This window comes from Coregonus clupeaformis, chromosome 29 (assembly GCF_020615455.1).
Source record: "Coregonus clupeaformis isolate EN_2021a chromosome 29, ASM2061545v1, whole genome shotgun sequence".
In the NCBI taxonomy this organism is placed as follows: Eukaryota; Metazoa; Chordata; class Actinopteri; order Salmoniformes; family Salmonidae; genus Coregonus; species Coregonus clupeaformis.
In genome coordinates, this window is record NC_059220.1 from 20475023 (window position 1) to 20496237 (window position 21215).

At 44.2% G+C, this 21215-nt stretch overlaps 1 protein-coding gene and 1 long non-coding RNA gene across 8 annotated transcripts in view; one reads left to right on the forward strand and one right to left on the reverse strand.

Moving 5' to 3' along the window:
* LOC121544813 overlaps window positions 1-7848 on the forward strand; it is a 22310-nt gene extending 14462 nt beyond the window's left edge. For all 4 annotated transcript variants that reach the window (XR_005996157.2, XR_005996156.2, XR_005996155.2 and 1 more), the window contains exons 2-4: window positions 6496-6563; window positions 6719-6870; window positions 6988-7848. This is a non-coding gene — a long non-coding RNA (uncharacterized LOC121544813). The remainder of the gene's footprint in view (window positions 1-6495; window positions 6564-6718; window positions 6871-6987) is intronic.
* Window positions 7849-13641: 5793 nt separating this feature from the next.
* Window positions 13642-17718, reverse strand: napba (N-ethylmaleimide-sensitive factor attachment protein, beta a). 4 transcript variants are annotated; one of them, XM_041854265.2, is made up of 11 exons: window positions 17495-17718; window positions 15987-16069; window positions 15759-15875; window positions 15492-15538; window positions 15143-15220; window positions 15016-15071; window positions 14599-14683; window positions 14401-14505; window positions 14177-14245; window positions 13894-14052; window positions 13642-13840 (listed from the first exon to the last, which is right to left on the reverse strand). In XM_041854265.2, exons 1-10 carry the CDS (start codon window positions 17590-17592, stop codon window positions 13900-13902), a joined length of 891 nt encoding a protein of 296 aa, XP_041710199.1. In that variant the 5' UTR covers window positions 17593-17718; the 3' UTR covers window positions 13642-13840; window positions 13894-13899. The 4 variants fall into 4 exon arrangements, with proteins under 4 accessions (XP_041710199.1, XP_041710198.1, XP_041710201.1 ...); XM_041854264.2 differs by having other exon boundaries at window positions 13642-14052; XM_041854266.1 differs by lacking the exon at window positions 13642-13840 and having other exon boundaries at window positions 14019-14091.
* Window positions 17719-21215: the final 3497 nt, after the last annotated feature.

The window sequence follows — 21215 nt, forward strand, 5'->3', positions numbered from 1 at the left end:
ATGCATTACAAAATTATAGGCATGACGCAAGATAGGATTCCAAACAGATGTAAATAACAATTATTGGCTATCCAGCAAGCTAGCTAGCTAGGTTTACTAGCTAACAGTGAGGAGAAACAATAATACAACAATTTAACTGTTGTAAATCTCTAAAACTGGTTTTACTATAAAGATATTTGCCTAAGCATGCCTGTTAGACATGACTGTAGCTAGATATTGTCTGCCTACCTACCTAGGTACTTTTGTACGGTCTGGTCAATGTGCAAAGGTTGAGGGTTATGCCATATTTGTTTATATTAGGCTAGATGTTGTTCTAAATGTAATGTGCCTATGAACATGTATGCATGTTCAACTAGTCTACCCTAATGGTGTTATGCTGGCACAGTTCAACTGTTGTGCAAACGAGTATAATGTATTATAATTTTTTGTCTTACAGACAATACTGTGTGGTGCCTGGGCTTCTTTCTGGTGTGGATTCTTGGAGAGAAACATAATTACTTTGCCTGCGTGTGTCATTGTAGCAGTGTAACTGTATCCCTCTCGATGGATTGGACATTATGCTGGATTTCAAGCAGATGACAACTCAAGAGGAGCTGAATGGCAGTTTGATCATGACAGCACTCCTCCCACTGCTGTATTTTTTAAATATTTTTTAGTCATTTAGCAGACGCTCTTATCCAGAGCGACTTACATGAGCAATTAGGGTTAAGTGCCTTGCTCAAGGGCACATCGACAGATTTTTCACCTAGTCGGCTCTGGGATTAGAACCAGCGACCTTTCGGTTACTGGCACAACGCTCTTAACCACTAAGCTACCTGCCGCCCTGCTGTACAAGTGTTCCTGAACTTAGTGTATGTTTCTTTGGAATGGCAATTTCATTGTGACTCCTCTCCATCATCTGCTGATCACCAGTTATCTTAGCTAGATTGTTACACCAGATAATGTGATTTAACCCAAGATTTTTGGTATCCATTACTGGGAGTTACAGGATAGGTACTGTTTGGTGTAGCACTGTTTACCGTGTACCCCACCATCTTATCTACAGTGCATTCGGAAAGTATTCAGACCCCTTCCCCCTACTTTTTTCCCCTCATCAATCTACACACAATACCCCATAACAACGAAGCAAAAACAGGTTTTAGACATTTTTGCAAATGTGTTAAAAATAAAAAACAGAAATACCTTATTTACATAAGTATTCAGACCCTTTGCAATGAGACTCGAAATTGAGCTCAGGTGCATCCTGTTTCCATTGATCATCCTTGAGATGTTTCTACAACTTGATTGGAGTCCACCTGTGGTAAATTCAATTGAGTGGACATGATTTGGAAAGGCACACACCTGTCTGTATAAGGTCCCACAGTTGACAGTGCATTTCAGAGCAAAAACCAAGCCATGAGGTCGAACGAATTGTCCATAGAGCCCTGAGACAGGATTGTGTCGAGGCACAGATCTGGAGAACAGTACCAAAAAATGTCTGCAGCATTGAAGGTCCCCAAGAACACAGTGGCCTCCATCATTCTTAAATGGAAGAAGTTTGGAACCACCAAGACTCTTCCTAGAGCTTGCCGCCCGGCCAAACTGAGCAATCGGGGGAGAAGAGCCTTGGTCAAGGAGGTGACCAAGAACCCGAAGGTCACTCTGACAGAGCCCCAGAGTTCCTCTGTGAAATTGGGAGAACCTTCCAGAAGGACAACCATCTCTGCAGCACTCCACCAATCAGGCCTTTATGGTAGAGTGGCCAGACAGAAGCCACTCCTCAGTAAAAGGCACATGACAGCCCGCTTGGAGTTTGCCTAAAGGACTCTCAGACCATGAGAAACAACATTCTCTGGTCTGATGAAACCAAGATTGAACTCTCTGGCCTGAATGCCAAGCGTCATGTCTGGAGGAAACCTGCCATCATCCCTATGGTGAAGCATGGTGGTGGCAGCATTATGCTGTGGGGATGTTTTTCAGCCGCAGGGACTGGGAGACTAGTCCGGATCGAGGGAAAGATGAATGGAGCGAAGTACAGAGATCCTTGATGAAAACCTGCTCCAGAGCGCCAGCCTTTTGTGTTGCACTCACAAATGCTTCACAATGTTTTTCTTTGAAGGCTATAACCTTCATATAATTGAAATAATATAGCCTAAATAATTCATTTTCGTTCCTTCTTAGGTTCCCTGTCTGGCACCTGACCTATTTAGAGTGTTTATATGCTGTTTAATATGACAAGTAGCCTATTTAAAATGATGAGCGCTTCTTACATTCACCTTTTCATGTTTATTAAAATACTTCATTCAAATCACATGGTTTGGTTTCAATACTTCAAAACAAAATGGTAGGTCCAGGTAGTCACAAAAATTGATGGGTGTTGGTTAAATTGTGATTTTAATTAATGGAGTGAATTTGGAGCGGCATTTCTTTTTCCTGTCAGTGCGGGGCGGTTTTTCGCAGAGGGGTTGGAAAGGACATGGAGCGTCGGAGTGCACTGCTCCATGAGCAGTGAGCGGGATTTCCGACTGCTCAACTCCGCTCACATACTCTGTAACCAACTATAGCCAATTTATACACATTCATCATTACTACCAACACCAAGAGTGAGTTAGCTATATTTACAATTCTGTTTTTAGTAACAGAGTGTTTTCCAGACAAGGGTGGCATAGAGGTATACCAGATTGAGTTACTCTTATTTGCTAACGTTAGCTAGTTTACGTTAGCTAACGTTAGTCAATGCTAGAATGACTACTAGCTTATTTACCTAGTCCAGCTAACATTACGTTACCTCTAATCAAGAATCTTCCGTTTTGTTGTGAACGATGGTGTCGCATCACTTCTCATCTGTCGTCTAAAATCCGTTCAGCCTGAAAATCCTTCTGATAATCTTAGGTCACCGTAAGCATCTTTCTTGATAGCCGCAAACCACTGGCAGCATCTGTGTAAAACTCTAGTAGGTAGAATGGTGAAAATTTTCTGAATTTCGCGCTTGTTTGTAATTAACACAGCCAGACAGAACACCACACGGGCATGATGACCAACGTTAGTAAAAAACAAACGTTTAAAAAAAAAATGTGCCTTGAGAAGTTCTGAGATTACTATGTGTTGGTCGTTTGAAGTAAACAAATCAAATCACATTTTATTTGTCACATGCGCCGAATACAACAGGTGTAGACCTTACAATGAAATGCTTACTTACAAGCCCTTAACCAACAATGCAGTTTTAAGAAAGAATACCAAAAAAAATTAAAATATATAATATGAAATAAAAGTAACAAATAATTAAAGAGCAGCAGTAAAAATAACAATAGCGAGGCTATATACAGGGGGTACGGTACCGAGTCAATGTGCGGGGCACCGGTTAGTCGAGGTAATTGAGGTAATATGTACTTGTAGGTAGAGTTATTAAAGTGATAATGCATAGATAGAGCGTCTGCTAAATGATGTAAATGTAATAATAAACAGAGAGTAGCAGCAGTGTAAAAGGGGGAGGGGGTGCAATGCAAATAGTCCGGGTAGCCATTTGATTAGATGTTCAGGAGTCTTATGGCTTGGGGTAGAAGCTGTTTAGAAGCCTCATGGACCTAGACTTGGCGCTCTGGTACCGCTTGCCATGCGGTAGCAGAGAGAACAGTCTATGACTAGGGTGGATGGAGTCTTTGACAATTTTTAGGGCCTTCCTCTGACACCGCCTGGTATAGAGGTCCTGGATGGCAGGAAGCTTGGCCCCAGTGATGTACTGGGCCGTACGCACTACCCTCTGTAGTGCCTTGCGGTCGGAGGCCGAGCAGTTGCCATACCAGGCAGTGATGCAACCAGTCAGAAAGCTCTCGATGGTGCAGCTGTAGAACCTTTTGAGGATCTGAGGACCAATGCCAAATATTTTCAGTCTCCTTATGGGGAATAGGTTTTGTCGTGCCCTCTTCACGACTGTCTTGGTGTGCTTGGACCATGTTAGTTTGTTGGTGATGTGGACACCAAGGAACTTGAAGCTGTCAACCTGCTCCACTCCAAACAATGCCATGAACCAAGTTCATGGGCACGCCCCATCTACCTAGTGGGGTGGTTTCTGCATTCACTATGAATGCTGTACTTTGGTTCACTATGAGCAGACGAAAACACAGGAAGTTGAAACTGGTCCTATCTGGCCGACTGGTCCTATCCCATTGGAAACGACAGGCTCTGGTCTATCTTGGGTTAGTTATAAAAATATTTTTTACAATCTATGGAGCCACGAGGTGAGAGTGAGAACTACTGACACTGGTAGAAAATGGCGTCCCTTGAGAGGGCAATAACGAGATGTATGTTAGGAGAATAACAATATTATCATAAGGATACAGATTGGACCGGTAGGCCAGATAGGACCAGTCGGCCAGCCAGATAGGACCAGTCGGCCGGCCAGATTGGACCAGTTTAAACTTCCTGTATATTCGTCTGCTCTGTCATATTGGTTGTTGATTGTTGCTAGACAACCATTTTCAAGTCTTGCCATAGATTTTCAAGCAGATGTAAGTCAAAACTGTAACTCGGCCACTCAGGAGCATTCATTGTCTTCTTGGTAAACAACCTATCTGGCCTGTCGGACCTACCAAGAACAACCTGCCTTCCTGGCCGGCCGGACCTACTTTCCTGGCCGGCCGGACCTACCTACCTGGCCAGCCGGCCAGACCTACCTGACATATAATGCTAGCTTCCCTACACTGGCTTCCTGTTAAGGCAAGGGCTGATTTCAAGGTTTTACTGTTAACCTATAAAGCGTTACATGGGCTTGCTCCTACCTATCTTTCCGAGTTGGTCCTGCCGTACATACCAATACGTACGCTACGGTCACAAGACGCAGGCCTCCTAATTGTCCCTAGAATTTCTAAGCAAACAGCGGGAGGCAGGGCTTTCTCCTATAGATCTCCATTTTTATGGAACAGTCTGCCTACCCATGTGAGAGACGCAGACTCGGTCTCAACCTTTAAGTCTTTACTGAAGACTTATCTCTTCAGTAGGTCATATGATTGAGTGTAGTCTGGCCCAGGAGTGTGAAGGTGAACGGAAAGGCTCTGGAGCAACGAACAGCCCTTGCTGTCTCTGCCGGGCCGGTTCCCCTCTCTCCACTGGGGTTCTCTGCCTCTAACCCTGTTACAGGGGCTGAGTCACTGGCTTGCTGGTGCTCTTTCATGCCGTCCCTAGGAGGGGTGCGTCACTTGAGTGGGTTGAGTTACTGACGTGATCTTCCTGTCTGGGTTGGCGCCCCCCTTGGTTTGTGCTGTGGTGGAGACCTCTGTGGGCTATACTCGGCCTTGTCTCAGGATTGTAAGTTGGTGGTTGAGGATATCCCTCTAGTGGTGCGGGGGCTGTGCTTTGGCAGAGTGGGTGGGGTTATATCCTTCCTGTTTGGCCCTGTCCGGGGTTTCTTCGGATGGGGCCACAGTGTCTCCGGACCGCTCCTGTCTCAGCCTCCAGTATTTATGCTGCAGTAGTTTATGTGTCGGGGGCTGGGGTTAGTTGGTTATACCTGGAGTACTTCTCCTGTCTTATCCAGTGTCCTGTGTGAATTTAAGTATGCTCTCTCTAATTCTCTCGTTCTCTCTTCTCTCTGAGAACCTGAGCCCTAGGACCATACGTCAGGACTACCGGGCATGCTGACACCTTGCTGTCCCCAGTCCGCCTGGCCTTGCTGCTATTCCAGTTTCAACTGTTCTGCCTGCGGTTACGAAACCCCTACCTGTCCCAGACCTGCTGTTTTCAACTCTTAATGATCGGCTATGAAAAGCCAACTGAGAGACCTGAGCCCTAGGACCATACGTCGGGACTACCGGCCGTGGTGACTCCTTGCTGTCCCCAGTCCGCCTGGCCTTGCTGCTATTCCAGTTTCAACTGTTCTGCCTGCGGTTATGGAACCCCTACCTGTCCCAGACCTGCTGTTTTCAACTCTTAATGATCGGCTATGAAAAGCCAACTGAGATTTATTCCTGATTATTATTTGACCATGCTTGTCACTTATGAACATTTTTGAACATCTTGGTATGGTTCTGTTATAATCTCCACCCGGCACAGCCAGAAGAGGACTGGCCACCCCTCATAGCCTGGTTCCTCTCTAGGTTTCTTCCTAGGTTTTGGCCTTTCTAGGGAGTTTTTCCTAGCCACCGTGCTTCTACACCTGCATTACTAGCTGTTTGGGGTTTTAGGCTGGGTTTCTGTACAGCACTTCGAGATATTAGCTGATGTACGAAGGGCTATATAAAATAAAATTGATTAATACAATTCAAAGTGCACAGTGACCATACCTGAGTGTAGTAGGAGTGCTTTGTTTTCAAGGAAAATAAAGTATTGAGATGTCCTCTCTTGTCTTTTGTTCAGTGGTCGGTTGAGTGGTAATTGTCCCCTTTAAAGGGACACTTTGACTCAAGTACATAACACAAAGAGAAACCCATACAAACACTACCCAATTCATGTTAATTCCATGTTTACTGTAAATTGAGCTATTTTAGCCGTCAGCTTTTAAATATTTTTCACCTTGTGCAGAGCTTGGGGTTGGAAACGCATGCTGGACAACGGGCCAACGGTGCCAAGTTTGGCCCGCAGACATGAAGGTAAGAACATAAATGTTACCAACTTAAATATAAATACTTATTGGAAATAACTGCAATCGTTCTTTAGACGGTCACAACACATGTATATAAAATATAGGGGATGGAAATATGTTAACATAGTGTGTCATTTCTACTACTTCTCTTGCATTTTGTAGGTAGATTTCTGGCTGTAATGGGTGCCAAGGACCTGAAGTCGACAATGTGGCAGATGCTACCTTGCATTCTGTCAAACAGTCTTGCCATCACCACCACCTGGGGTGGGATGAGGCCTGTTTCAGGAACTTGTTTCTGATGACCATTCTTCACAGTAAGTTTTGATATTAAATGTGTTACATTTGTTTTGTGTACTTTTAAGTAAATTCTTAAACTCGTTTAAGACCATGTGGGATTCAAATGTAACTCCATGTTCTTTCTTTGTGTATAGGAGCCATTCGGAAGAACCCTGCAACCCGGGATGCCATGGATGAAGGGGTCCAGATTCAGATCACCCAGGAATCTTTCCCTTCAGTTGGTCCACTTTCACATTTACCGCTACCCCAGTAATGGCGGCCCTTTCTTGAGAGCAAAACAAGTCACATCGCTTGTCCCAATTGGTTTGGCCCAAAGCACCCCCCGCTCCCTCTGACCAGCAGAAAGATAAACAATTATCACAAGACTACTTCGGGTTACCTTCACCGATTCCACAGCACCCAACTTTTTCACACACCCTGAAACCACAAAAGGTTCAGCCAAAAGGCAGGGGTCCACTTTCTCCAAAAATGTCACTCCTACCGTCACAGACTCATCTTTATCATGACCATTGGTGCAAGCCTCTGGCTCTGAGGACTTCACCGAACCTGCCTCCTCTGATAAATCACCATTATTCACTTCCATTTCTCCTCCAGACCTCGATTCCGGCGTACGGCTCACTCTGCTCCTACTTTCTACCATTCTTCTTCGACAAACCATCACCCTTTTCCCCACAATTTTTACCCAACTCAAGCTCACCCTCTTCCTCCTTCTCTCTCTTTGACCTCCTATGCCTCTTTTCCCCTCCATTCCTCCTCTGTATTCCAAGTATATGTATCCTTATGATAATATTGTTATTCTCCTAACATACATCTCGTTCTTGCCCTCTCAAGGGATGCCATTTTCTACCAGTGTCACTAGTTCTCACTCTCACCTCTTGTGGCTCCATAGATTGTACAAAATATTTGGAGAACTAACCAAAGATAGACCAGAGCCTGTCGTTTCCAATGGGAGCAAATTAATCATAGAGGGCAGAACAAGCAAGGAGTTTGGCAGAGCCAAGCACAAGCTAGTGAGATCCTATTGGCGCATTCTAGTATTTATTTGCATATTTCTGTTAGGGAACGCCTACTATGTGACGCGCAAGTGTGCAGTAACTCAATTTGCCCTTGCACTACCTCTAAACAATGCAATTTCTTTGAAACTTTGGCAAAGGGTAAAGTCTACAAAATGCAGTCGACTCTGTTTGTTACAGATTCTAAAACTGTATGGTGATCGAATGTTTTATCGATGAGGAAATTTGCAGAATGTCGGCCACTGGGCTTCCTCTCATCACCATATTTGGTAGAGTGGATACGCCAACCCCCGATGCTTCACATTTAAACATCTGGTGAAATATCTACTGTCACGCCTACTCCCGCTCCCTCTCTCCAGCGCATGACGTCGCTGGTCTACTAACCACCAGTCCAGGCACCATCATTACGCGCACCTGCTCCCCATCATTACGCACACCTGCTCCCCATCATTACACACACCTGGACTTCATCATCACCTTGATTACTCTCCCTTTATTTAGCCCTCTGTAGCCTAAGTCATCAGGCAGTATTGGTTTTGTTCACTTTCAGTATGCTTCTCCTGTTTTCTTTTTCTGTCTTGCTCATGTTTATTAAACTCACCTTCTGCACCTGCTTCCTGACTCCAAGTGCATATGTGACACAGTCCCAGGAGCCACTGACTAAGTGCCTTTAACCAGTATATTCCAAACTCTTTGATTCAACTTGGGTGAAAGTTAATCAACAATGTATACAACTATAATAATAGTGTAAATAAAAATAGCATAAAAGAAAATTAAGAACAAAATCCAATACTTTATTGGTGTTGCTTTATATGGAGTGTGTGTGTGCATGCGCGTGTCAGGTAGGTATAGTCTGATCTGGTGTATGTGACTGTGTGTGTGCCTGTGTAAGTGTGGACAGCCAGGGATGTCTGAGAAGCTTGGATGCAGAGAGGCGGAGGGTGGGGTTAGAATGCAGGGCTGAGCGTATCAGACAGCGAGCCTGCGAGGTTAGTACGGCCCCCCCTCAGGTTTGTACAGCCCCAACAGGGTAGCAGCCCAATAGCAGCGCATGGAGCATTATTCCTAGAGACCAGACAGCTGTAGCCGGAGCACAGACCCACAGAGACCAGAGACATCCCCAGGTCCTGGGCTGCAATAGTGGGATGGGAGGGGTTTCCTTCCTGCATTATGACTGCATCATCCAAGCTCTCCAGCATCAACATGGTTCTGACACACACCCACACACACAAGGAAAACACTTTGATTGATGCATGCACACGCCTACACACACACACTCACATGCAACTCTCCTTGTTCTTGAAGACAACTTATGTAGCTTGAGGTCATGGCAATGTGCCACGGCCGACACCAGCTGTCGGTACAGGCATCGGGCTCCGTCCTCTGGTAACCTACGGCACCGGGCCCGGAGCAGCGCCTCCAGGTTCCCATAGGAACGTGGGAAGAATAAGTAAGGATGGGCGTCCTCGACAACCACATCACACAGCTTGATGATGTTGGGTGGGGGGGCAGGCAGTAGTATGAACACAGAACCTACCGGGAGACAGGAAGCACCTAGAACACAGAAACACTGTTGAGAGCTCATACAGATTCTACAATATTAGCCTATATTATAGATGGAATACAGGAATACTGTTGAGGCCCTCTATGAAACCAGTAAGACAAGATCTGCATTATGGTGTTATCACAGCCTACATACAAACACAGGCCTACTGTACATGACCATCAACTGTCCTGTTTCTGATGAGCTTGGTGGAACATGCAGTAAGAAGAGGAGATGAGGGGGAAAGGCTGGAGTTAGGAGACAAGGAGAGGACACATGATGGTGCTCCATTACCTCCTTTTATCTATTTTCCATCTCAATAGTTGGCTCCCTCTTCTAGTTTTCCAAAAATAAATAATAAATACCTATATATATACAGTGGGGAGAACAAGTATTTGATACACTGCCGATTTTGCAGGTTTTCCTACTTACAAAGCATGTAGAGGTCTGTAATTTTTATCATGGGTACACTTCAACTGTGAGAGACGGAATCTAAAACAAAAATCCAGAAAATCACATTGTATGATTTTTAAGTAATTAATTTGCGTTTTATTGCATGACATAAGTATTTGATCACCTACCAACCAGTAAGAATTCCGGCTCTCACAGACCTGTTAGTTTTTCTTTAAGAAGCCCTCCTGTTCTCCACTCATTACCTGTATTAACTGCACCTGTTTGAACTCGTTACCTGTATAAAAGACACCTGTCCACACACTCAATCAAACAGACTCCAACCTCTACATAATGGCCAAGACCAGAGAGCTGTGTAAGGACATCAGGGATACAATTGTAGACCTGCACAAGGCTGGGATGGGCTACAGGACAATAGTCAAGCAGCTTGGTGAGAAGGCAACAACTGTTGGCGCAATTATTAGAAAATGGAAGAAGTTCAAGATGACGGTCAATCACCCTCGGTCTGGGGCTCCATGCAATATCTCACCTTGTGGGGCATCAATGATCATGAGGAAGGTGAGGGATCAGCCCAGAACTACACGTCAGGACCTGGTCAATGACCTGAAGAGAGTTGGGACCACAGTCTCAAAGAAAACCATTAGTAACACACTACGCCGTCATGGATTAAAATCCTGCAGCGCACGCAAGGTCCCCCTGCTCAAGCCAGCGCATGTCCAGGTCCGTCTGAAGTTTGCCAATGACCATCTGGATGATCCAGAGGAGGAATGGGAGAAGGTCATGTGGTCTGATGAGACAAAAATAGAGCTTTTGGTCTAAACTCCACTCGCCGTGTTTGGAGGAAGAAGAAGGATGAGTACAACCCCAAGAACACCATCCCAACCGTGAAGCATGGAGGTGGAAACATCATTCTTTGGGGATGCTTTTCTACAAAGGGGACAGGACGACTGCACCGTATTGAGGGGAGGATGGATGGGGCCATGTATCGCGAGATCTTGGCCAACAACCTCCTTCCCTCAGTAAGAGCATTGAAGATGGGTCGTGGCTGGGTCTTTCAGCATGACAACGACCCGAAACACACAGCCAGGGCAACTATGGAGTGGCTCCGTAAGAAGCATCTCAAGGTCCTGGAGTGGCCTAGCCAGTCTCCAGACCTGAACCCAATAGAACATCTTTGGAGGGAGCTGAAAGTCCGTATTGCCCAGCGACAGCCCCGAAACCAGAAGGATCTGGAGAAGGTCTGTATGGAGGAGTGGGCCAAAATCCCTGCTGCAGTGTGTGCAAACCTGTTCAAGACCTACAGGAAACGTATGATCTCTGTAATTGCAAACAAAGGTTTCTGTACCAAATATTAAGTTCTGCTTTTCTGATGTATCAAATACTTATGTCATGCAATAAAATGCAAATTAATTACTTTAAAATCATACAATGTGATTTTCTGGATTTTTGTTTTAGATTCCGTCTCTCACAGTTGAAGTGTACCTATGATAAAAATTACAGACCTCTACATGCTTTGTAAGTAGGAAAACCTGCAAAATCGGCAGTGTATCAAATACTTGTTCTCCCCACTGTATATATATATATTTTTTTTTATCAACCGACCTTGCACACCAGCTCCTCTCCACTGTGAGCATTCGCAGCTCAGAGCAAGTTCTCCTGCAGCAGATCATACAACGCGGGAGACACCTGCTGGTTGGCTGCGTGATCTCGAAGGAGCTCTCTGTCGAATAGATAGTTTGAGGGCTCTGGTGACGACTGATGCTCTCAGAAGGTGATCCTGAGACTTCCTGAATGTCCATGTGATAAAATAATGTAAAAGTATATGAAAATAACGTGAAATATCTCTGTGAATAACAGACAGGGTAGACCAAATAACAAACAGACAGAAACTAACTGCCAATAGAACGTTGCTGATAAAACAAAATTATGAAGCTGCTGCTGTTTCATTGATGAGATGATACAGAATGAATATAATGTTTTGTTTGTAGGCCTACCGTCCGACAAACGTGCAAACAATTTGGAAAATCAGTGTTAGATATCAGTATTCGATATTTGATTTCAAGAAAATGACCATAATTTCAACATTGATTTTAAATGTAATTTGAATTTATTTTGATTCTAGGGATGATCCAATATTATACCATGGCATTGTTGAATACTCGTTTATATAGGCTACTCTGCTAGCGCGTTGTGGAACACACCTTCCACGTCGTACATTATTTTCCATAGAATACATAGCCCCTCGTTGATTATCCCTTACATAGATCCATCGCTCTGTCTCTTTCTTTCACACACACACACGGCAGCAAATGCAAGTTTGTTGACGTTTATTTGTTGTACATTATGCAGGTGATAATGAACATAGCGATACATTGTGATAACCTATAGTTTGACAATAACACTGAACACACACATCATTACCGTGGCAACATGCTGAGAGGAATACACACACAGCACAAAAGCACAACACAGCAACAACACAGACACTTCCCCTAACATCTGACTCCTAACACCTGTGTAGATCTGAGAGGATTGAATATGTGTGCTTATACCTATCCAATTGTTTCAGATCATAAGTGTCTAGCGGGCTAGGGGACCTGTCTGTGGGGTAGTGGATAAGGGTCCAGGGGTTAAGGGAAGTGTGTAGGTAGTAGTGATGTGATATGAGGGAGGGGCAAGAGGAGAGGAAAGTAAAGGGTTCAAACATATATACACATTTTCATAGGAGAATAATCAATAGAAACACTTTTATAATGGAGGACTCCGATTTGACAAGAATCATTACCGTCAAATGACCATGATACAGTCCCATTGAACAAGTGTTCATTCCCTTTGGTTTCTCTCTCTCTCTCTCATACGCACACATACACACACACACACACACACACACACACAACAATAATAACAACTACAAGCACTGGCACAGATATATTGGCTTCAATGTGATACATTGCGCGCACACACACTAACACGCACACACACACCACCTTTACATACACTATCTGTATAGCCCTACACTTTAAAACATGAACCTGTACAGGGTCCAATCCAGGGAAGATATTCAGTGGAGACGTTAGGAAGGTTAAGTGTGTCATACACTGTAAAAAACATACTGACTCACCTTAAAAACATGAGTGTAAGAGTACCCCACTTACCTAAAATATAAAGTTGTATAAACTTATATACTATTATGTATCTAATAATTTGTCAACTGGTTTTGTCAACTCCTGGGTAACTCATATTTTTAAGTTGAAACAGCTAACGTTTTTGACAGTGTGTGAGTGTGAGGGGAGGTATGGTAAGACATGATGAACTACAGAGCAGTGGTGTAAAGTACTTAAGTAAAAATACTTTAAAGTACTACTTAAGTAGTTTTTTGGGTATCTGTACTTTACTTTACTATTATATTTCACTTTTACTTCACTACATTCCTAAAGAAAATAATGTACTTTTACTCCATACATTTTCCCTGACACCCAAAAGTACTTTTTACATTTTAACAGGAAAATGGTCAAATTCACGTACTCATCAAGAGAACATCCCTGGTCACCTCTACTGCCTCTGATCTGGCGGACTCACTAAAGACAAATGCTTCATTTGTAAATTATGTCTGAGTGTTGGAGTGTGCCCCTGGCTATCTGTAAATTAAACAAAACAAGAAAACTGTGCTGTCTGGTTAGCTTAATATAAGTAATTTGAAATGATTTATACTTTTGCTTTTGTTACTTAAGTATATTGTAGCATATATATTTACTTTTGATACTTAAGTATATTTAAAACCCAATACTTTTAGACTTTTACTCAAGTAGTATTTTACTGTATGACTCACTTTTACTTGTGTCATTTTCTATTAAGGTATCTTTACTTTGACTCAAGTATGACAATTGGGTACTTTTTACACCACTGCAACAGAGTCATGGAGTTCTTTACACAGAACACATCAAACACATAGAGACCTGTCTCCCTTCACACAACTGCCCTAACCCTATATCTCTCCTCCATCCCTCTCATCTCTCCATCCTCTCTCCCTACCCATTCTTTTCTCTATCCCTCCACCCAACCCACCCCTCTATCTCTCTTTATTTGAGGTCTCCAGCATCTCCCTGGATGGTCTTCTTGATACGGAGCAGCATGGTGGTGAGCCATTGGTCCAGACGAGAGATGGAGTCAAACTCTTTAACAGCTTCAGTAAACGCCTCGCAGTTCTGCTCCTCATGGGCATCCAGCAACTTCTACAGAGAGACAGAGAGGGGGAGGGAAATGGTTGTGGGCTGGTGAAGAAGGAAGCTATGCTGTTAAACAAGCAACGTGAAGTCCGTTAACACACACACACACAAAGGCGCTCATCGTGTCTACCTTCAGCAGCTTGCACTCTCTGGAGTCAGCAAAAGCAGGAAACATATCCTCATACTTCTCTATGGCCAGCTGTAAAAACACACAAACACACACTTGTAATCATTACTAATTGACAGGTACTTCCTCAGTTCAGTTGGAATATCTGAAGAATATTTGTCTACTCTGTGTGTCTTGCTTCAAAACAAGAGAACTACTACCACTAATAATGATAATAATAATAATACCTTTGCGTTGAGTTCGTCCACAATGAAGTGGCAGAGGGAGGCTTTAAAGAAGTACTCTTTGGCATTATACTTCAGCAAGGGGTTGTCCATAGTATTGGTGGCCACCTGACACACACACCATTACATCACTCAGAGAGAGCTGATCACATTTCAGGGCTTTAAAATGCATGCAACACACACACAAACACATATACACACCTGCTCGTAGATCTCAATGGCTTTCGGATACTGCTCCAGCTGAGCGCTGTAGTGGCCCACCTTCAGCAGACACTTGTTAGCAGAACTGAGAGAGAGAGAGAGAGAGAGAGAGGAGAGAGAGAGAGAGAGAGAGAGAGAGAGAGAGAGAGAGAGAGAGAGAGATAGAGAGAGAGAGAGAGAGAGAGAGAGAGAGAGAGAGAGAGAGAGAGAGAGAGAGAGAGAGAGAGAGAGAGAGAGAGATAGAGAGAGAGAGAGAGAGAGAGAGAGAGAGAGAGGAGAGAGGAGAGAGAGAGAGAGAGAGAGGAGAGAGGAGAGAGAGAGAGAGAGAAAGCATTTGAGTACAGTATAGTAGTAGCAGAGTGTAGCATAACTGAATAGTATAGTATTCATTTATACTACAGAACACTGGAGACTCACCTGTTGGACTCCTCCCCTTTATAATAATCGGCTGCCTGCTCATAGTGGGCGATCGCCTGGGCAACAGGAGACACACACGTAAAATATTGTTCATAAGGAGTTAGATGTGAGTGTGTGTGTTCCGTACCTTCTCTATGTCCACCAGCTCAGACTCGTACACCTCTGCGATGGTGATGTGATGTTTGGCTGCGATAGTAAACCTACCCTGTAATACACGTGGATCATTAGTACAGAGATGGAGAATAACCTGTCGATTGCAACAACACTGATACAGAATCATTAGAACATACATACTGTATCAGCCTTCATATCGGGCGGTATCAGCCGTTGATGGCTAGAAGATATAGCCCCCTCACACACAGTACATGCACAATTGCACATAGAAATGGGTGAAGCAGGTTAAGATGAGAGTGGTATGGTTAGCGGTCACAGGTTTGGAATTAGAGGTCAGGGCTCAAGGGTTGGACCAGGCTTACCATGTCAGTGTAAATATCGATGGCTGCATTTATACAGTTGATAGCCTCTACAGGGGAGAGGGGGAGAGGGAGGAGTGAAAGAGGGGGAGAGAAAAAAAGAAAGGTGGATAGAGAAAGAAAGAGCAGGGAGTAAGAGAGGTTAGGTTTTCCTACCAGAGTGAGTGAAAGAGAAAGAACACAGACAGAAACATACAGTACCTACTAGTAGGGACTACTATTAGGGAGGCTTTGCCCTCTAGTCTAGTATGTATTGGAGTGTGTTCCTACCCTGAGGGTCAGCCTTCTTGTAAGCGTTCCCTGCGTCGACGAAGCTGGTGGCTGAGTCCAGTTTGTTCTGCAGCTGCATGTGGAGCCGGGCCCCCTGGCAGAACGCATTACCAGCAGCTACACACACACAAACACAAAAACATAATTATCATATCTATGGAACGTATGTAGTATTTCAGAAGTGTGTGTGTGTGTGTTTGTCTGTGTGTGCGTGTGTGTGTGACCCACCGGTCCAGTTCTTGGCCATCTTGAACATGTTGGCTGCTCTGGCATACATCTCACATGCATCTTCTACTTTGTGGTGACTTCCCCTGAAATACACCCATATGCGCGCACACACACGCACACACATTTAACAACACTGTAAGTTACATGAGTTCTAGACCTGGACACCATCAGAACATGTGTTTGTGTCTACTGGGTCTCATTCAGGAGGACGCAAACTGAACGTTGTCTACCAAAGCAAATATATGCTGAACATAAATATAAACGCAACATGCAACAATTTCAAAGATTTTACTGAGTTATACTTCATAGAAGGACATTTGTCAATTTAAATAAATAAATTAGGTCCTAATCTATGGATTTCACATGACTGGGCAGGGGCGCAGCCATGGGTGGGCCTGGGAGGGCATAGGACCACCCACTTGGGAGCCAGGTCCACCCACTGGGGAGCCAGGCCCAGCCAATCAGAATGAGTTTTTCCCCACAAAAGCACTTTATTAGAGACAGAAATACTCCTCAGCACCCCTCCTCCCCCTCCTCAGACGATCCCGCAGGTGAAGAAGCCGGATGTAGAGGTCCTGGGCTGGCATGGTAACACGTGGTCTGCGGTTGTGAGGCCGGTTGGATGTACTGCCAAATTCTCTAAAACGACGTTAGAGGCGGCTTATGGTAGAGAAATGAACATTAAATTCTCTGGCAACAGCTCTTACGGACATTCCTGCAGTCAGCATGCCAATTGCACACTCCCTCAAACATGGGACATCTGTGGCATTTTGTAGTGTGACAAAACTGCACATTTTAGAGTGGCCTTTTATTGTCCCAAGCACAAGGTGCACCGGTGTAATGATCATGCTGTTCAATCAGCTTCTTGACATGCCACACTGGTCAGGGGGATGGATTGTCTTGGCAAAGGAGAAATGAAATGCTCACTAACAGGGATGTAAACAAATTTGTGCACAAAATTTGAAAGAAATACACTTTTTGTGTGTATGGAAAATGTCTGTGATCTTTTATTTCAGCTCATGAAAAATGGGACCAACACTTTATATGTTGCGTTTATATTTTTGTTCAGTATATAGAATATCTCATGAATAGTGCTGCCCTACTCTACATGTCAGAGAGCCATGTCTGTTCTGCTGAATATATTATAGGCCACTACCAATAAGCGCCCTACTGTCGTCGGTAATGAGCAACAACCCCGGTGGTTAAACGGTAAATGTTGACAGTTCGCTGTCAGGTGACCGGAGCACTGCACATCTTCTCCCCGAGGCAGAGAGGCCTGACTGCGACAAACAGGACCGCCATCCTCCCCCTCACTACTGCAAAATGATACTTATAATCCCTTTCCATTAATATAGGCCTAACCATCATACAGCTAACCAATGCACTCGCGATTTGTTGTGTCCAATGTCATGAAGCATCGACACATCCCCCTGCCGTGATGCAGTAGTGAATCTGCGCTCGTGTAGTGACTCCGTAGGCTACATGAGAACCAATGCATCTCATCTCACCCGAACATCCCTCCCAAGAACGAGCCGGAGGATTTGACCTTCTTGTCGGCTTCGGCCATCAGCTGCATGGCCTCCTTCTCTTTTCCGGAGGTATCCATCGCTGTTTGGGCTGTGTGTGTGTCGTCGACAAGGTAAAAACAAATATTCCGCAGAATCCGTTCAGCTGTGAATGGATTCCGAGAGATGGTGCTGATGAGAGAGTCCTCCTCGGTCGTATGTCTTTATCTATTGATTCCCTCAAGACAGTCTTGGTGCATTACCGCCACCTAGCGAGCTGGAGAAAATTGCAACAAGTTTGAATCCAGTACGACTTATTTGTAAGAATCATACTGCATTTATATATTTTTGCTATTATAACAAGTGCGCTATATAGCTGTTCATACAAGACCGAAAACAAAACGGTGCATAGTATGTTTTATGCTTTTGAGATTTGAGAGGTTCTTCTGAAAAATCCTGCTGCGAAGCGGTGCGGAAGTTGCGTAAAAATGGCGCCAAAGTTGAAAACATAAACAGAACCATCAAAAGAAACTGTTGTTTTGTTAACTACTATATAGTTAGCTAGCTATTACATTTTCAATATATCTCATTATTAAAGCAGCGTAACCAAAAGTATCTATTCATTTTTAAAGTTTGTCTTCAGAGAAGTGACGTTCGCTTTCCAACCAAGCAACTCGGGTGAGTAGCAACATTTGTCTTCCAATTACAGTAGCTAGCTGTTCTTCTAGTAGCAGGTGAGGTAGCTAATGTTAGCTAAGTGGTAACTTTTCAGCATAAATTGTGAGTTTGATAGCTGGAGAGGAAACTCACGCCCTCCCCCAGTGCTCAAATAGGTAATGGTCAGACACACACACAGAGTTAGTCTGAGGTAAGGGTCAGTTAGAGGTCATTCTATCCCCTAACTAGCCTCTAAAAATCGCTTAACCCCTCAATGATGTCCAAGTGACCCCTTGGTTTCGGGACAGCACTGACAACATGGTGGAGGCTTGTGGAGGTGAAGGTAAGGGTGATTGGGAATTCATCATCACTGGCACTGTCTGAGTCACTGATGAGGTGTGTGTGTAGGCGGCAGCAGGGGGAAGAAGGATAAGTGTATGTTCCTGTTCTACATCGTAGCCAATTCCGTCAGCAACTCTAAAGGTAATTGTAGTTGTTACTCATGTTATTGGGAGGTCGAAGGCCAAACAATGAAGTGTTTCCAAATTGTGTGGACAATAAAGTTTGTTTCTAATGTCCGAAAGTGAAGGAGGCTGGAGGTCAGGGGTCATCTGGAGGTGAAAGGTCATCAGGGATAGAGTTATCTTTGAAGGAGCTGTACGCCATCCAGGAAACACACAGCCAAACTGACCTACTGAAGCTCATCGTACAGTAAGAGACACACACAGTAAGACACAATCAAACATAATTCTGTGATTACTACTGTACTAGAGTGCTTTTGATATCTATTTTGAGTGACTGATGTGACTGTCTTTCAGCTCCTTGTGTCCAGCCATTTATGGCCACCTGGTGAGTAAGCCTGCTTTCCATTGGCAATGTTTCAGCTGAGCTGTGGCTATGTTTTAGCTGGGCTGAATATATTTTTTATAAAAAGTGTGCGTAGCTAGTAAAAGCAGGTCCTTAGCCTCCCGAGTGGCGCAGTGGTGCCACTAGAGATCTTGGTTTGAGTCAAGGCTCTGTCGCAGCCGGCCGCGACCCGGAGACCCATGGGGCGACGCACAATTGGCCCAGCGTCGTCCAGGTTAGGGGAGGGTTTGGCCGGCAGGGATGTTCTTGTCCCACAGTGCATGATGACACGGTCGCCAGGTGTACGGTGTTTCCTCCGACACATTGGTGCGGCTGGCTTCCGGGTTAAGCGGCTTGGTTGTGTTTCGGAGGACGCACGGCTCTCGACCTTCGCCTCTCCGGTGTCCGTACGGGAGTTGCAGCGATGGAACAAGACAATCGGATACCACGAAATTGTGGAGAGAAAAAAAACATAACATATAAATAAAAAAGCAGGTCTTTAGCGTTGTTTGGAGGCAGTCAGAAGCATGCTGATGATAAGAACAGGATCCCCATCCGAGGAGACCTTCATATACTGGTGGTGGGAGACCCTGGACTGGGGAAGAGCCAGATGATACAGGTAACCCACACCAGGCCTTGACATTACCTTTTTGTTTTTTCACTTGCTAACTATAGCCATTTGATCCCCCCAGTCTGAAACACAATGGGCCTAAAAGGTAAGTGAAAATTGTGTTGTATGACGCAAGGAACCACTTTACAAAATAACATTGATCATTCTTAGGTCTATTATCATACAGAGAATCAGACAAAAATGTAGGCTACCCTCTACCTATTGGCTTCTTTGCATATTCAAGCCTTTCTCAAAATACAACACTGGCCCTTTAAGGCTCTCATGGAGGATGGTTGGCCAACCTTCATAGCCTATGAAATATTTCAACATTACAATTAAACATGCCCAAAACATTTCCTCATTCAATGAATCAGGGATCAAATGGCTAAAGTAAGCAACTTCAAAGCAAGGTAACTAACTAAGACATGTTTATTTATAACTTGTAAGGCTAAAATATTCAGGTTTCAGAGGAGATCTATTACAGCATTGGGAGTTATTTCTAAGAATGTATTTTAAGGCTGTCCAAATGACATGGCCAGTGTTGAATAGAGGGGAAACACAGCTTTCAAAGGTGTCCGATTTATTTCTCAGCTCCCAATATTGAGTGCTGGAGAGGCGGTTTTACAATGGGAATATTTAGCATTGGTTTATTAACGCACTCGAGTGCCGGTGGAAAGTTATTAGGACATCGGACATGACAATGACATTAATACGTGCTAATAACTAAATAGTTAACCCCCCCAATTTTTTTAACAAATAAAATAATTATTATAGTTAACTACCGAGATATACAGTGCATTCGGAAAGTATTCAGACCCCTTCACTTTTTCCACATTTTGTTACGTTACAGCCTTATTCTAAAATCGATTCGTTTTTTCGACTCAATCTACACACAATACCCCATAATAAAAGCAAAAACAGGTTTTTAGATTTTTTTTGCAAAAAAAACTGATATCACATTTACATAAGTATTCAGACCCTTTACTCAGTACTTTGTTGAAGCACCTTTGGCAGCGATTACAGCCTCGAGTCTTCTTGGGTATGACGCTACAAGCTTGGCACACCTGTACGTGGCCCCGTGTAGCTCAGTTGGTAGAGCATGGCACTTGCAACGCCAGGGTTGTGGGTTCGTTTCCCACGGGGGGCCAGTATGAAAAAATGTATGCACTCACTAACTGTAAGTCGCTCTGGATAAGAGCGTCTGATAAATGACTAAAATGTAAATGTATTTGGGGAGTTTCTCCCATTCTTCTCTGCAGATCCTCTTAAGCTCTGTCAGGTTGGATGGGGAGCGTTGCTGCACAGCTATTTTCAGGTCTCTCCAGAGATATTCGATCGGGTTCAAGTCCGGGCTCTGGCTGGGCCACTCAAGGACATTGAGACTTGTCCCGAAGCCTCTCCTGTGTTGTCTTGGCTGTGTGCTTAGGGTTGTTGTCTTGTTAGAAGGTGAACCGTCGCCCCAGTCTGAGGTCCTGAGCGCTCTGGAGCAGGTTTTCATCAAGGTTCTCTCTGTACTTTTCTCCGTTCGTCTTTCCCTCGATCCTGACTAGTCTCTCAGTCCCTGCTGCTGAAAAACATCCCCACAGCATGATGCTGCCACCACGCTTCACC

Coding starts and splice junctions, on each gene's coding strand:
- napba (XM_041854265.2), bottom strand. CDS start 17,592: ATGGATACCTCCGGAAAAGAGAAGGAGGCCATGCAGCTGATGGCCGAA. Junction 15,876..15,986: donor GATGGCCAAGAACTGGACCG/GTGGGTCACACA, acceptor GTGTGTGTGTAG/CTGCTGGTAATGCGTTCTGC. Junction 14,246..14,400: donor TGGACGAACTCAACGCAAAG/GTATTATTATTA, acceptor GTGTTTTTACAG/CTGGCCATAGAGAAGTATGA.